The 16481-nt window shown below is 61.7% G+C and overlaps 1 protein-coding gene across 1 annotated transcript; it reads right to left on the bottom strand.

Moving 5' to 3' along the window:
* Window positions 1-1798: 1798 nt before the first annotated feature.
* On the bottom strand, window positions 1799-4348 carry CBLN1 (cerebellin 1 precursor). The gene is made up of 3 exons (XM_036441013.2): window positions 3746-4348; window positions 3484-3603; window positions 1799-2231 (listed from the first exon to the last, which is right to left on the bottom strand). Exons 1-3 carry the CDS (start codon window positions 4013-4015, stop codon window positions 2034-2036), a joined length of 588 nt encoding a protein of 195 aa, XP_036296906.1. The 5' UTR covers window positions 4016-4348; the 3' UTR covers window positions 1799-2033.
* Between the last annotated feature and the right edge of the window lie 12133 nt (window positions 4349-16481).

Raw genomic sequence — 16481 nt, 5'->3', positions numbered from 1 at the left:
GTCTGGGTCAACTGGTTCCGCTGCTGACCTCTCCCCGCAACCCAGGAATTCGGGGAGAACACTTGTGAGCGTCTCCGTTTGAAAAGAATCCAGTGGTGCCTTTTAAACATTAAGTCCTCGGGTTCCTCCTCCACCTCACCTCAGCTTCCCTCGGGGCTGGCCTGCGGGGAGGGAACGGCGAGGCGGGAGAGAAGAGCATTCCAGACCCGGCTCACTTCCCGGGTCCCTCCCCACCCCCTCCCCACCTGCCTCCGGGGCTGGGGCGCTGGGGCGGCTGAACGGCCGCGGGGGATGCGCCCTGACTGCCGGCGGAGGAGACGCAGGGAAGGCCGCTTGCGCCAGGCCAATCTCTCAATCCTGAGATGCGTCGCTTATTAACTATAATCCCCCCTTCTTCCCAGCCTCCAGGAGCTAACTAAATCCTTCCCCGATCTCGGGCCGGAGGAAAAACAAAAATAAAACAACCAGTAAAAGGACCAGAGCGGGGGTAAGGGGGGGGGCATCCGGACCAGGGCTCCCTCCACCCCGAGGCCCGGAGCCGCCCGCCCGCCCACGGCCAAAGCCACGGGGCCAGACTTCCAGCTTTAAAACGACGTCGTTTATTTATTTCAGTTTTGCTTTCACATTACGTTCTCACGATCAGCACTCCTACAGGAAGCTCTCCGTCCAAAGCCCCGTGGCGCGCGCCAGTCCCGGTGCCAGGCGGTGCGGAGGGCAGGCCCTGGCCTGAGCACGGCGGCGCGGGAGGCGGCGGGGGCGCCCGGAGCGCAGGTGGGGGCGCCCGGGCAGAGGCGTGGGCAGCGCGCCCCCGGGCAGCCAGTCCCAGCTCCGGCGGTTCGCATCCTTTCTGGCGCGCGTGGACTTCGGAAAATCCCAACTTAGTTTCCCGGCTGGCAGCTCCGCCTGGCCTGGTAAGATTTCGGCCAAACCTTTAAGGTTTGCGCCAAAGCAGGAGACACAGGCGAGTGTGGGGCAAAACCCGGGCCTGGTGCGGGGCGGCTGTGAGCTGTCGCCCTCCTGGTTCCAGGGCCGCAGGCTGGGCCGTCTCCCCGGCGCTCGGAGCCTCGCCCTTCTGCACCCCGACCCTCACCCCTCGCCGCTTGGGGAGACGCAGCGTCTAGGAAGCGGTGTCAGAAAAAATAAAAGTCCCACTTCAACTTTATTGGATAGATGGAAGCAGATGTAACTCTTGGCTATTCACACGTATGATACAGGGGGCGGACGAGGAGGGGCCCCGGGGAACCTCCGGGTGGAGGTGAGTGGAGCCACAGAACACGGGGTTCGGGGTTCGACAAAGCGTCAGAATATCAAGCAGCCTTGGGGTTCACGATCACTCCGAATGGGGGGGACATAGAAATTACGGAAACACTACAGCCAGCGTCCACTGGGCAGTCCTCCGTGTACAAATGATATATATATTTATATTTATATATTTTTAAACCAGTCACCACCCAGGAGAGTCCTTCCTCCGCTAAGCAGCAGCCGCGGACAAGTATCTGCCGCTAATGGACTCTCGAGAGTGTTTTCGGCAGAGCAGCTCTCCGAGTGAAAACCCGCCTCCTCCATCACCAAATGAAAAAGACAGACTCCCCCCCTGTCGCCTAACACGGGGGAGGGGCGGATCGGATGTCAGCGGGGGGGACCCAGGAGGGGACGTTTCCAGTTCTAAGGGAAATAGTTTCTTTTCTGGGACTCGGAGGAGCGGGGGCAGGGGGTGAGGACCGGTGTCGAGGCGGTCTCTCTTCCTCCGCGACTGCAGCGGGAAGTGAGGGTGTGTGTGTGGGGGGCAGCTTATTTCTGGAAAGGGGGGTGCGCGGAGCTAACTGGGATCTACTTCCCCAAATGAGTAACCGGACACAGCCGTCCGCCGCCGCCTCCGCGGGCCGCCCGCGCGCCTCGCACAGGAAACAGTTGCATTAAGCGGGGCGCGGGGGGCCGATTCCAGTCCTTCCCATTGTCAGCCGCCTGCTCGCCACCCCCCCTCCTCCTGCCTCGGCCGCTCCCGGCCTCCTTTTCCGGAGGCGAGGAGGCGGTCAGAGGGGGAACACGAGGAACCCGGAGAAGGTCGAGTACTTCCAGCCGCCCATCAGGTTGCCCCGCTCCAGCTTGAGGTAGGCCCGGTCGCCTTTCTCCATCTGGATCAGGACCCCGTTGCTGGCGGCCTCGCGGGTCACGTCCTGGTCGCCGGCAAAAGCCGAAATCACCGGCCACCCGTTCAACATAAGGCTCACCTGCGGGGGAGAGAGAGAGAGAAGCCAAGATGGTACCGAAGCGGCAGTGGAGTCAGGACCTGCGCGCTGAGCTAATGGCCTTGAAGGCCTGGAGGGGGGGGGGGGGGGGAGGGAGAAAGAGGGGAAGAGGGGTAAGAAAGGGGCTTTGCCGGTTACTGCCCAGGGTCCAGAGGGGACAAAAGGCGCCCACCTAGATGAGAGGATGGGTCTGCCCCTCACCGGAGTCACCTTCATCCGCCCATCGCATCCTGAGGGCGCTTTTTTAAAAAAATCCAATTTGAGAAATCCATAGGTGGCTCAAGCGATACCTGATACCTTAGTCCCCTCCCCCCTCAACCCCACCCCAAGGCTCAAATGGAAACGTGGACCACCCCGCGCTTGGTGCTTCTGGGAAAACAAACGCACAAAAACCCTGGCTCGTCCAGCTCCTAGCTGCCTGGCCGGACACAGAGGTGCCGGGCGAGGCTTCGAACTAAAGAGAAACCTCGCGCAGAGCTGAGGTCCGCGGTCCATCCCCAAAACCCAGGCTCCGTTCCTGTCCCGCTCCGCTCCGGCCGCTCCCCGCACCTGCCGCCCGGTTTTGCCCTTGCGGCGGCCTCGGCAGCGAACGGGCCCCGCGTGCCCCCCTCTTCCAGCCGCGCGCTCCGCCGCCGCCTCACCCCAAAGGAAACCTGGACACCTTCGCGAGCCAGGGGAGCAGCGAGAGCGGGCGGGGACCAGACTGGAGCCGGGAGGGAGCGGCACGAAGCCCCTTCCCTTCCCTCTCCACCCCTCACCGGCTCGGGCTGCGCCGCTGGTCCGCAGACCCGGAGCCGGTCCGCAGACCCGGAGCCGGTCGGCACAGGACCGCCGGAGCCCACCTGAGCGCTGGGCGCGGGGCTCGGTCACGGGCGTCCTGCAGGCTCTGGGCCGGGACCAGGGGCCGGGGCGCTGTCGGTGGTGCTGAAGGGTGGGGTTAGGGGAATCTGATGGAAGCGGGTGTGAGGCTACAGCAACCTCTGCGGGAAACCCCCGCCGTCTCCGAGGGAAGCGCGAAGGGACCTCTGTCTTTGGGGCGGGGATTGGGTTCCAAGAGCTGAAGACAGGGGAAGCTAGGGGCGGCCCAGCCACCGAAGCAAGAGGCCCCGCTACTCCCCGGCCGGGCCCGGCCGTGCAGCGGCTGCTGCTCCGACTCCCGCTCCCACCCGCTGCTCACTCCCGCGTCCAGCGGCCCCCTCCCCGAGCCGGGCCGGGCCCAGAGGCGGCGGCTGACCTGGATGGTCTGTCTGTTGTAGACTTTGACCACGTGGAAGTTAAAACTGTAGATCCCCTTGCGCGGGGCGATGAACGTGCTGCGTTCCGAATCGAAGTTGTTCCCGATGTTCACTAGTACCTATAAGACATGGGGGCGGAGGGGAGCGGGCAGGGTTCAGTGCCAGCTCTGCCAGCGCTTCCGCAGAGACCTTGGGGACGGTGGGCACCTGCCCGCCGCCTCCCCCCAACCCCCGCCAGCCCAGCCCGCGCGCGGCGCTCACCTGGTCGAAGTAGATGATCATGGTGCGGTTGCTCATCTCGGAGGGCTCGTGGTTGGTGCTTCGGATGGCGGAGAAGGCCACCTTGGCGCTGCCCGAGCGCACCGAGATGCCCAGCGCCGTGCCCGTGGGGTCGGACGTGGGGTTGGAGTCGCACACCACCAGGCACTTGCCCTCCAGCACGATGGGCTCCGTCTCGTTCTGCCCCCGGGCCGGGCCCGCCAGCCACACCGCCCCGAGCAGCAGCAGCAGCAGCTCCGCGACACCCGGCATCGCGGCGGCGGCGCCCACCCCGCCCCCCGCCCCGGGGGCCGCCCGCGCCAGCCGCCCCCCCGCCCCGCCCCAGCCCCGCTCCGGAGCCCCTTCCTCAGCCCCGCGCGCAGCTCCGCCGGAGCCGCTCCGGACGCTCCCGCTGTCCCTGGCGCTCCCGAGCGGCCGTGCCCCCCGCGCGCTGCTCCCTCCCGGAGCCCCGCCGGGGCCTCAGGGGAGCCGCGGCTGCCCGGCCGCACTGGGATGCATAGCCGCTGCCGCCCGGTCCCCAATGCTCCCGCCGCCGCCTCCTGCCCGCACCCGCCGCCGCCGCCGCCGCTCTGAATTACCGATGCGGCCGCGCTGCAGCCCGAGCGGCGGAGAGCGCGCGCCCGGCACAAAGGCGCGGATCGCGGCCTGGCCCCGCCCCCTCCGCCGCCCCGCCCGCCGCCCGGGGCCCCGCCCCCGGCCGGCTGAGGCCCCGCCCCCCGGCCAATCCGGGCGCGCCGCGCTCTCTGCCGGGCCAATGGCGGCGCGGTCCGCGCGCGGCCACCTGACCCCGGGCGCCGTTGTTATTAGGCTGGGCCGGGCGGGCGGCGCGGCGGCGGGCTGGGCTCTGGCTCCGGGACGGTGGAGGGAGCGGGGCCGGGAGCGCGCGCGCGCCCCCGAGCCGTCCTCCGCGGCAGCCCGCTCCCTCGCCCGCCGCCTCCTGCCACCGAGGTCTCGTCCAGCTCCCTCAGCCCGTCCGCCCTCCTCCCGCTCCCGTCCGGCCGCAGGTAGGAGGCGCGTGTCCGGAGGAGGGAGTGCAATCGCCGGGGACCTGCGGCGCCCGCAGTGCAGGCGCGAGGGGTGAGCGGGGAGCGCCCCCCAGCGGGCGCGGGCGCGAGGGGCAGCAGGCTGTGGGCTGGTCGGGCTGCCGGCTGCAGGGCGCGTGCCTGCGCGGCGGGCGGGGTGGGGCCGGGCGCGCGCGGCGGCCTCGGGAGGTGCACGTGTCGCCGCCCGGAGCCGGCTGGGCCGGGACTCGAGGCCCGGGTCTCCCCGCTCACCTTCCCTGGCCCGTGGGCACGGAGGCTGGCCCTGCACCCGCCGCCGCCCTTGTCCGCCACCGGAAGAGCCTGCTCCGGGCCACCGAGGTCAGCGCGCGTTCCTTCCTTCGGCAGTGCTTCTGCTCAGGCTGGAGCCTTGGGCAGGGCAGGGCCGGGCCTGGGGAGGACGCGGAGGGCGCGGGGGGCGCGGGGGGCGCGGCGGTGAGCAGAGCAGAGGCCGTGCCCTATGCCTCCTGCAGTTCAGGGCTCCAGGCAGGAACCAGCGCTCCGGCATCAGGCTTTTCCTGGATACCGTGTTCTCTTGGGGTAAAAGTGCATCCTTGGCACCCTCACTTTTTATTTCCTGTGCACCTTCAGAGCGAGGCTCACCCACGGCGCCTGCGCATCCTTGCCCTTAGTGCAGATCCAAGATCTTGTGATTTATGGGCGCCTTTTCAACAGTCATTTTGACCCTCAATGAATTTTTGCGTCAGGCGTTGACTTGGAACTTTACACACACACACATACACTCTCTCTCTCTCATACACACACACACACATACTCTCTCTCTCTCTCTCTCTCTCACGCACACACATTCTCTCTCCCTCTCTCTCTCTCACACACACGCACACACATACTCTCTCTCTCTCTCTCTCTCACACACACACACACACACACACACATACTCTCTCTCTCTCACACACACACACACACACACACAGCCACACACCTGAATGTAAAGATCCAGCTTTGCTGAGAGGAAGGGGAGGGGAGCTGCGGAGAGGGAAGAGGCAGGCTGGGGTGCGGGAAGAGGCCTGGAAGGGTGAACGCAGGCAGTTAGTGGGCGGAGGCCAGAGAGGTAGGTCCAGAGGCGGCTTGGGATGCTGCCCACCTGGGCACCTGGCGCTCTGGTCACGGCTGGGTGACCTTGAACCTGCGTGCCCAGCGGAGCCAGAGCAGCCATGCAACTGGCGGCGGCCAGAGGAGAGCCTGGGGACCTGGGAAGAGGTGGGCGCTGCCTCTGCCTCCCCCGGGGGAACCCTCTCCCCCCAGCCCGGAGGCCCGCCCCCCAACAGCAGTGCCTTCCGGCTCTCTGGCTCTTTTGTCACTCGGCCCCACTGCCGTCTCTGAAGAGCTCCTTGGGGGTACGGTGGGGAGGTGGGTGGGGGGAGGTACTGGGGGTATTTCTGGCCCCACCCCCTTCAGGGGCTGCAGCGGTCACTGGGCTCTGCCAGGACAAAGGGAAGGGGCGGGGCGCCGGCAGGAATTTTAGTTAAAACGACAGGAAAACATTTTCCCACTCTTTGAAAGCAAGCTGCTGCCGGCTGACACCTCCTGAGAGAGCCTGAGCTAATTTCAGAGGTGAAGGCTCAATAATGAGCTGCGTGCACCTGTCACCTCGCTCCCGGAGAGACACTGGGGGCGGGGCACACGCTCTCCGGCCCTGCCCGGCCTGTCTGTGCGGCAGTCACAGCGCTGCCCCCGCTGGGGACGGCCCGCTTCCCGGAGCCCCAGCAGGCCGGAGGCTGGGGGGGGGAGGAGGGGACGATGGCCAGCACTCCTCTGGCCTTCCCGCTGGGCTCCGGAGGGCAGTGCCCACGCCCGAACTGCCATGTGGGTGCCAGTGTGCTTCACCCCCCGTTCCAGTCTCGGCCTCGCTGCAGCCGGACCCGTCCTTCCGTCCGTCCCTCTGGGCTCTGCTTCCACGTCCTGCAGGAAGGTGAACTGGCTGGACTCGGTCTCCTCCCCGCCTCCTCTGCCTCGTCCTTCTTCCCCGGTCTCAGCTGTGCCCCCTAGGGACCCGCACACCTAACTGGCATCTCTGTCCTGGGGTTTGAGCCACGAGCAGAGCGCCTCCTGGTGGAGGTGCCCCCACCACCACCCCTGGCCCTGGGCTCTTGGGAGAGCCTCCTCGTGTGTCCTCCGGGGCCGTGGCTAAGCTCCCTCCTGGTCGCCCAGACTCGCACGTGCTCTCATTCGGGGGGTGTCTGGTGGGCGCCCTGAGGTCCCTGGTCTCCCCTTTCCTCCCGAGGGGCGGCTCCGGCCACCAGCACGTTTCAGGTCGCCACGGCCTTGGCACGCCTCATCGCTGCTCCGCTGGGAGGTGTTCCCACAGTGACAGACGCCGGCTGAACGTGAGGGCCGTGTGCGCTCCTGCTCTGGGGTGCCGGCGACGGGAGGTGCGCCAGGAGGAGCGCTTAGACCCCTGCAGGCAGGCGCTCGTCTCAGTGTGACACGTTGGCTCGGGGTTCCTGCCGCTGCAGGTGGCCGGCCCGGCTCGGAGGCCTCTGAGGACCGCACTGGCTGAGCCCCCGCCGAGGTTACAGGCTCCGAGTCCCGCTCTGGCTTTCTTGTCAGGAGCGTTGTTCCCGTAGGACGGCTCCCAGAAGCCACTGCCAGCTGACTCCTAGCGAGGAAACAGGAGCTCCCCCCCCCCCCCAGTGTTTGCAGCAAAAGTCTCAGGGTGGCCCTAGCCGATGTGGCTCAGTGGATAGAGCGTCAGCCCCTGGATGGAAGGAAGGGTCCTGGGTTCGATTTCAGTCAAGGGGACATGGCTGGTTTGCAGGCTCAGTCCTTGGCCCCATTTAGGTGTGTGCAGGAGGCATCCAACCAGTGTGTCTCTCTGTGTGTCTCTCCCTCCCTTCCACTCTCTCTAAAGATCGGCGGGAAATGTCCTTCGGTGAGGGTTGAAAGTGAAACGCTTTTAGGGTGGTTCCCGTCCCTCTCCGAGCAGGCCCTGCCCCCGGGCGTGGGTCCAGGCTGTTCCTCCGGACAGGGGTCTGGTGTTGGCCGCACCCCATCCAGACGTGGGAAGTCACCCCGAGGGGCAGCAGAGAAGGGGTGCCGGGCAGGTGGGAGCACACGTCTGCTCTAGTCCTGCTCCCTCAGGCCACTGCGGGGGTCCCCCCTGAAGGCCCGTGCAGTCGCCAGAGCTACAGGCGTGTGTGTGTGTGTCCCCGGGTCTTCCCACAGCATCCAGAGCTACAGGCATGTGTGTGTGTGTGTGTGTGTGTGTGTGTCCGGGTCTTCCCACAGCATCTAGAGTTACAGGCGTGTGTGTGTGTGTGTGTGTGTGTGTGTGTGTGTGTGTGTGTGTCTGGGTCTTCCCACAGCATCCAGAGCTACAGGCGTGTGTGTGTGTGTGTGTGTGTGTGTGTGTGTCTTTCCGTAGCATCCAGAGCTACAGGCATGCGTGTATGTGTGTGTGTGTGTGTGTGTGCGCGCACATGTGTGTCTGGGTCTGCTCGCAGCATCCAGACCTCAGCCACACGTGAGTCAGACACTCGCCACATCGCTGTCGCTGTCACCTAAGGGTTAGCTTCCAAGTCTGAATGCACGTCCGGTGGTAGAACCAGTCAAATATCAGTAACTAAGGACTTGCAACATTGTAGCGTCCTATCCCAAAGGGGTTCTTTACTTTGTAAAAACAATGAGAGAGCTTTTTTTTCCTTTTTGTTTGAATTTTTCTCTCTCTCTCTCTCTCTCTCTCTCTCTCTCTCTCTCTCTCTCTCTCTCTCTCTCTTTCTCTCTCTCTCGTCCCTAGAAAGGCAAAAATGTTATTTTATTTCTCATGATTCATCAATTAATGGAAACAAATGAAAAGGTGAAAAAGTGGAGGAAACCGAAGGAGACGGCGGGGTTTGCCCGGCGAAGGCTTCGGCTCCGGAGGGTGGGGGTGCGATAGAGCCACCCGCCTGGCTCTCCTCGGGAGCGACGAGATCGCAAAGAATGCGTCTCTGCTGGCGCGCTCACACCCTCCTGCGGTCTCAGTGCAGCCTGTGTCTGGGGAGGTCAAAGGTCCCCCCTCATGCATTGCCGATAGAAGCGGGGGTGGCTTCTGTTCACGGAAGCCCCCCTCCAGGCCCCCCCCCCCCCGGGAAGGAGCAAGCGTGGGAATGAGGGAACATGTTCTGGAAAAGGGGAATATTTTGTACCAGCAGATGAAGCAAACTCGTTCTTTTATTAACTCAAAACGGACTCTCTAATGTCCGTGCGCATCAAACGGCATTTCATCCCTTTAGTCTCCGTTCAAAGCCCCAGACAGTGCCATTCCCTGGATTTTCCCTCATCTGCTCATGAGGCAGGGAGAGAGCCGGGCTGTTCGGAAGAGTTCAATTTGGGATTCCAAGGGCCAAGGTCATTGTAAATTAGTGCCTGGGTCTAGCTGGTCACATCTGAGAGAGATTCTAAGTTGTGCAAAGTATGAAATAATTTAACTCTCACCCACACTTCAGTGCTCCCAAAGGTGTGCTTTTTCCACTCAGCTTCATTGTCATACAACATTTTAAAAAATGTATTTCAATGATTTTTTACAGAGTGGAAGGGAGGGGGATAGAGAGTTAGAAACATCCATCAGCTAAGTCCTGCACGCCTCCCACTGGGGATGTGCCCGCAACCAAGGTACATGCCCTTGACCGGAATCAGACCGGGGACCCTTTCGTCCACAGGCCGATGCTCTATCCACTGAGCCAAACGGGTTAGGGCCCCACAACATTTTTTTTTTTTTTTGCCGTTAAAGAGTTCAAAGCACGCTCTAAAATTAACGTGGTGGTGGGGCACTTTTATTATTGTAAAAACAGGAAAATGCAGGGTTGCTTCTGAGTGAAGGCCTGGCTTTGGGAAACATTTTAATTCTCCAAAAAGAAATCTTGTTCTGTGTATTCAAAATGCCTCTTGTTCTCCTGTGAGCAATCTGGAGTGTTCCCTCAGCCTGTGCTCGGCGGGAGAGCCCGATGTCTCCTTCGCTGAGAGGCTCCGGCACCGCTAACTCCACGCCTGAGCCTGCCGTGTGCGTGACGGCAGACGTGCCGGATGAAGCTGTTATTCAAGACGATGACATGAAGGTCAAAGGAAGAAAACAAAACATAACAGTCCTACAGAACTGCTCTCGAGAGAAAAAACCACACAGATAAACTCCAAACACTCGCTGGAATTTTCCCAGCACGCCATGATGTGTGTGCTTTGGGGTGGCGGTTATATGGATCTAGTCCTCAAGTAGGTCCTCAGGTTCCGAAGGGGAAGCAGATTGGGAATGGATACAGTGTATCATTGCCCCCCCCCAGATTGGGAATGGATACAATGTTTCATGGAGGCCCATAGGAAAGGGGGAATGGATACAATGTATCACTGAGGCCCATGAGGAATTGGAAGCAAACACGGAAGCTCCAATGGAGAGAATCTAATGAAGGGACAAATGACAGAGCTGTGGGAAGGGTGGGGGTGGGGGGCACACCAGAGGCTTCGGACCCAGCGGTTGGCAAACCTCCCCCCAGGCTGAGGGTGGACCAGCCGGCTTGGCCAATTCAGCCATCATCTAAGGAGGGCCTGTCCTGTGCAGGATGCTGTCCTGGGCCTGGAGCTGCTGCCATGACGACCGTGCACACAGGACCCTGCGGAGGGTCAGGGGGGCGGCGGGCCCCCAGGACGTCCCTGCGGACCGCTGGTCCCGCCTCCTCTCCCCCGGGGGCTTCCTCACCCTCCAGTGTGTTGCGCTGCCTTCTGCTCAGACGACACGCAGACACCGCACATGCCGCACCCCACACAGGCGCCAGGACAGCCCGGCAGATGCTGCAGCCTGAGCTTCAAGGGCGTTTGCTTTTCATCAGAGAGAAACGGCGAGTGCGGGCGCCGGGGCAGCCTCGAGAGGGACCCCAGGGGCATTCTGGGGTGGGGCCTGGAGCTGCCGCCGGAAGCTCCCCCAGCGCTGAGCTGCCCGCGGGCTGTGGAACCGGGGAGTTCTCGGAAAGGAGACTTTACGTGGAACATGAGCAGGGGAAACAGAAGAGAAAGGGTTTTGGGATTTTTTTTTTTTTTTAATTTCTGAAGCGGGCAAATCCCCAAATGACGTTTTCTGGTAGAGGTCTTGGAGGACGGGGAGAGGTGCATGCGTGGTCTCGCCCTGCCTCAGGCCTCAGGCCTCGGGGATGGGGAGGCGACTGAGGGCCCCTGAGCCATTCTCTGCCTTCCGCACCCACATTCTTACCCCTGGAGCCTGGTCCCTTCCACCCGGCTCCTGGTTTGGCCAATGGAAAGCATGAGCGGGGGCAGAGGGGGGAGAAAGGGTTGGGGTACACCTTCCTGCTCTAGGTGCAGCTGGCGTGGAGCAGGGACCCTGACAAAGCTGGCACACCCCCCCCCCCCTTTCAGGACCGAAGCTCCCGCCTCCTCCCTGGGCTCCGGCTCTCACTCCAGTGACAGCCCTTCTTCCCTCTGTGTCCTCAGCCCCTGCGTTTGCTTCCGCTTCCTCCCGGGCCTCGGCAACACACTGTATCCATTTCCAACCTGCTTCCCCTTCGGAACCAGCCTGAGTGATACACTGTATCCATTCCCAATCTCACAGCCTCAGGGACACACTGTATCCATTCCCAACCTGCTTCCCCTTCGGAACCCTGGACCTCAGTGACACACTGTATCCATTTCCAACCTGCTTCCCCTTTGGAACCAGCCTGAGTGATACACTGTATCCATTCCCAATCTCACAGCCTCAGGGACACACTGTATCCATTCCCAATCTCACAGCCTCAGGGACACACTGTAGCCATTCCCAATCTCACAGCCTCAGGGACACACTGTATCCATTCCCAATCTGCTTCCCCTTCGGAACCCTGGGCCTCAGTGACACACTGTAGCCATTCCCAATCTCACAGCCTCAGGGACACACTGTATCCATTCCCAATCTGCTTCCCCTTCGGAACCTGAGGACTTGATACATGTATCCACTGTGGAACCGAAGTTGCTTAATCATTGGTGGTACCACAGGGGGAAAATCCCTGTGCATTAAGCCCCCACTTATCACAAATTCAGATTAGCTGCGCGACATTGCCGAAGCTGTGCTGTATTTCAGAGAGAACCACTCCTCATCAGCTTTAAAAATTAAGTACCCCGAAGTGTAATTATGCTGTTTTCTGACTATTGAAGTGAAAGTAATAAAGAAGCATTTTTTTTTTAAGTAGCAAATGTTAAATCTCCAATAAGTTCCATCCTCTCTGCTGGCAGTACAAGGACATGCTAATACCTTAAGAAAAATACAATGTTATTTTGTGAACTCATAAAGCTATTTTGAGTGTGTGTGTGTTTTTTAAATATGAAAACCTTACCAAAATGTGGTTTTATGGTTGGAAAAGCAGGACAATTACTGCTATTCAATTTTTTTTAAGCTTGCTGACTTCCATCTGTGCATGTTCTCAACAAATAAGGATTTCATTGTTATTCTATAAAAAAGGTTATGTTTCAGACTTTAAAATAACAGATCGAAAGCAATAATAAAGTATATTTCAATATGTAGGTAGTTAGGATGGAACCCTCTTAGCCATCCACTCAGGTTAACTATCCCTTTTGCACCTACCAACGCAGGGTTAAAAGCTGGTTAGGAGACAGAGCGACTAGAAGGTAAACTTTGACACGTAGGCGGTCCACCCACAGCAGCCATCGTCCCAACTCATTGGTCCACACAGTCACCTCAGCCAGAGTGTCTTCCTGCTGAAACGCCCTTAAAGAGATGCCCCCCACAGCTTGGGAATTGGCTACTTGTTCAAAACAAAACAAAACAAAACAAACAACAACCATATTTTATTGATTTTTTACAGAGAGGAAGGGAGAGGGAGAGAGGGTCAGAAACATCGATGAGAAAGGTACATTGATCAGCTGCCTCCTGCACACCCCTCACTGGGGATGTGCCTGAAACCAAGGCACATGCCCTTGGCCAGGAATCGAACCCTGGTTTATAGCCCGACCCCTGACCCTCTCTGGAGAGCACAGCCTGTGGGGGTCGCATAGCCTCTCCGGAAAGTGCCCGCCAGCCAGCCAGTGTGGCTCAGCGGCTGGGCATCGTCCCACGAACCAGGAGGTCACGGTTCGAGTCCCAGGCATGGCCCAGGCCCAGGTTTCTGGGCTCGATGCCCAGTAGGGGGCACGCAGGAGGCAGCCCATCAAAGATTCTCTCTCATCATGGATGTTTCTCTCTCTCCTTCTCCTTCCCTTGCTCTGAAATCGATAAAAATATATTTTTTAAAAAGTGTACACAGCCCTAGCTGGTTTGGCTCAGTGGATAGAGCGTTGGCCTGGGGACAGAAGGGTCCCAGGTTTGATTCCAGTCAAGGGTGTGTACCTCCGTTGCAGGCTCCTCCCCAGCCCAGGCCTGGTCAGGGCCCATGCAGGAGGCAGCCCATCCATGTGTCTTCCTCACATCCGTGTTTCTGCCCCTCCCTCTCCCTCTCTCTCGTCCATGGGAAAACATCCTCCGGTGAGGACTAACTGTCTTTATTTCTGCAAACACACACCCTCTTCCTCCCCGGGAAGCAGCTGGAAGCCAGCCGCCTGCCCGCCCGGCTCTCCCTCCCCCCACACCCGGCTCCTCCGTCTGAGCGACGCGGCCGTGGCCCTCGAGAGCTTCCTAAGCATCGCTGCCTCCTCGCTAAAAGCCGTCTCTGCGTTGTTCTCGCCATCGCACCTGGGTACCCGCTCTCTCCTGCGCCCCCTTCTCCCCCCCAGAACCCGCCTGCCTGGCCGACCGCGGCTGGCGAGCCAGCTCCCAGCGCGGTTTGCCAAGAAAAAGGGTCAGAGGGCAGGGGGGGGGGGTCAGCCCGCGGGGGGGACAGGCTGTTTCTGTGCCCTGTCCCTTTGTGTTGGCTGTTGTCCTTGCCCGGCGTGGCCCCATCCATTACTTGCCAGCCTTGAACTAACGGGGTGACACCCCCCCACACCCAGTTATAAACGGGCCGGTGAGAGGCACCTCCCACCGAGAGACCCACTCTGCCCCTTTGTTAATCTCCGACAGAACGCGGCCTGTCTGCGGGCGAGAGGCCGGCATTACTGTTCGTAGGCGCAGCCACGTGAGTAGCCAGGCCCCTGAATGGAGCTTAGAGGCTCCGGAGAGCCAGCAGGGGCCGCCCCCCACCCACCCCGAGCCCCGGGGAAGGCGGGAGCACCTGCCCAGCCATCCCCCTCCCACCCGGGGCCTTCGCGGTGGTCCTGACCGCGGCTCGCTGCGCGGAGGAGGGAGCCGGGGATTTCCCCTGTGCCTCCACCGCGGGCGGCTCCTGGCACCGGGCGGAGGCCGTGTCCCCTCCATCCCTCCATCCGCCTGCTCCCCAGAGCGGCCTCCATGCTCTGCCTTCTTGGGGACGGATCCGCATCCGAGCAGGGCAGCTGGCGTGGGCCCTGCAGGAACATAAACCAGGACAGCCGCACTGATTCCGCCCCGGGTGCCACACGCAGTGTTATGTGGCCGGTGTTTACGGCTGCAGTGCCGTGTGCGGACAGAACGGTTTAATAAAGAAGCGGAGGAGGCGTCTGCTCTGTGCATGGGTCCCATGGGGGGTTTCCTCCGGCCACGGGGACCGGAGACCGCGGCGCTGGGTCTGGCTGGCGGGTCTTCGCCTTCGTCTGAAGGGGGAGACGGGGCCCAGGAGCCGGGCACCTGAGGCCTTCGGGGTGGAGCAGGCCCCGCACTCGGGGCTGGCTGCTCCCCCTCCCCTGTCCTGAGGGCTGCACTGTTACTTTATTTTTTTTGGGGGGGAGGACGGGGAAAGGGGAGGATATTATCTAAATGACTCAGGTGATACAGGAATATCAGCTCCTTGAAACGTTAGAACAGCTCTGCCAGTGTGGCTCAGGGGCTGAGCATCGACCTGTGACCCAGGAGGTCAGGGTTCGATCCCCGCTCAGGGCACAGGCCCGGGCTGCAGGCTCCATCCCCAGGGTGGGGCGTGCAGGAGGCAGCTGGTCCATGGTTCCCTCTCATCACTGATGTTTCTATCAGGATGAATAACAACAACATGTAGAAAGGAAAACATGTTCTCAGACATGGAAGTGAGGCTCGGTCATGGGGGAGCCCTCCACTTCGGGGGGTGGGGGTGGGGGTGGGTGTGAGGGTGGGTCTTGTATACACCAGAGGGAGCCCTAACTCTTGGGGTGACATTTTAAAAATATGTTTTATTGGTTTCAGAGAGGAAGGGAGCAGGAGAGAGAGATGGAAACATCCATGATGAGAGAGAATCATGGATCGGCTGCCCCTTGCACGCCCCACACTGGGGTTGGAGCCTGCAATGTGCCCTGACCGGGAATCGAACTCTGACCTCCTGGTTCAGCTCAACCACTGAGCCACCCGGGCCGGCTGCGACTTCATTCTCGCTCTGCGTTATCACCTTGGTGACGCCACATGCTCAGCATGCCAGTGGGAGCCGTGTGGGACCTGTGCCCGGTCGTCTCACCCCCAAAACCACGCAGTCCCCCAGCAGACAGTAAATCTTATCTGCACATGGGCCGTCCTCTGTACTCTGCTCCTGAGGCTGTCTCTGCAGCAGGCCTTCCTCTCCGGACACGCAGCCCGCAGGGCCCGGCGGGTGAGGAGGGGTGAGGACGGGGCCGGTGGGTGAGGACAGGGTGAGGGAGGGTGAGGACAGGGTGAGGACAGGGTGAGGACAGGGTGAGGGAGGGTGAGGACAGGGTGAGGACAGGGTGAGGGAGGGTGAGGACAGGGTGAGGACAGGGTGAGGGAGGGTGAGGACAGGGTGAGGAAGGGTGAGGGAGGGTGAGGGAGGGTGAGGGAGGGTGAGGACAGGGTGAGGGAGGGTGAGGACAGGGTGAGGGAGGGTGAGGACAGGGTGAGGACAGGGTGAGGGAGGGTGAGGACAGGGTGAGGACAGGGTGAGGACGGGTGAGGACAGGGTGAGAGAGGGTGAGGGAGGGTGAGGACAGGGTGAGGGAGGGTGAGGGAGGGTGAGGACAGGGTGAGGACAGGGTGAGGACGGGTGAGGACAGGGTGAGAGAGGGTGAGGGAGGGTGAGGACAGGGTGAGGGAGGGTGAGGGAGGGTGAGGGAGGGTGAGGACAGGGTGAGGACAGGGTGAGGACAGGGTGAGGGAGGGTGAGGGAGGGTGAGGACAGGGTGAGGGAGGGTGAGGACAGGGTGAGGACAGGGTGAGGGAGGGTGAGGACAGGGTGAGGGAGGGTGAGGACAGGGTGAGGGAGGGTGAGGGAGGGTGAGGACAGGGTGAGGGAGGGTGAGGACAGGGTGAGGACAGGGTGAGGGAGGGTGAGGGAGGGTGAGGACAGGGTGAGGACGGGTGAGGACAGGGTGAGAGAGGGTGAGGGAGGGTGAGGACAGGGTGAGGGAGGGTGAGGGAGGGTGAGGACAGGGTGAGGACAGGGTGAGGACGGGTGAGGACAGGGTGAGAGAGGGTGAGGGAGGGTGAGGACAGGGTGAGGGAGGGTGAGGGAGGGTGAGGGAGGGTGAGGACAGGATGAGGACAGGGTGAGGGAGGGTGAGGGAGGGGGAGGACAGGGGGAGGGAGGGTGAGGACAGGGTGAGGACAGGGTGAGGGAGGGTGAGGACAGGGTGAGGGAGGGTGAGGACAGGGTGAGGGAGGGTGAGGGAGGGTGAGGGAGGGTGAGGACAGGGTGAGGGAGGGTGAGGAGGGGTGAGGACGGGTGAGGAGGGTGAGGACAGGGTGTGTGTGAGGGGCT

This window comes from Pipistrellus kuhlii, unplaced genomic scaffold, assembly GCF_014108245.1.
Source record: "Pipistrellus kuhlii isolate mPipKuh1 unplaced genomic scaffold, mPipKuh1.p scaffold_m20_p_17, whole genome shotgun sequence".
NCBI classification, from domain to species: Eukaryota; Metazoa; Chordata; class Mammalia; order Chiroptera; family Vespertilionidae; genus Pipistrellus; species Pipistrellus kuhlii.
This window is presented reverse-complemented; position numbering and strand designations above follow the sequence as displayed.

What these genes read in the sequence shown, in the direction of transcription:
- CBLN1 (XM_036441013.2), bottom strand. Translation starts at nt 4,015, where the DNA reads ATGCCGGGTGTCGCGGAGCTGCTGCTGCTGCTGCTCGGGGCGGTGTGG. An exon ending in TGATCATCTACTTCGACCAG is followed by an intron (nt 3,604 to 3,745) that starts GTGAGCGCCGCG and finishes CATGTCTTATAG; the next exon opens with GTACTAGTGAACATCGGGAA. An exon ending in ACAACAGACAGACCATCCAG is followed by an intron (nt 2,232 to 3,483) that starts GTCAGCCGCCGC and finishes TCTCCCCCGCAG; the next exon opens with GTGAGCCTTATGTTGAACGG.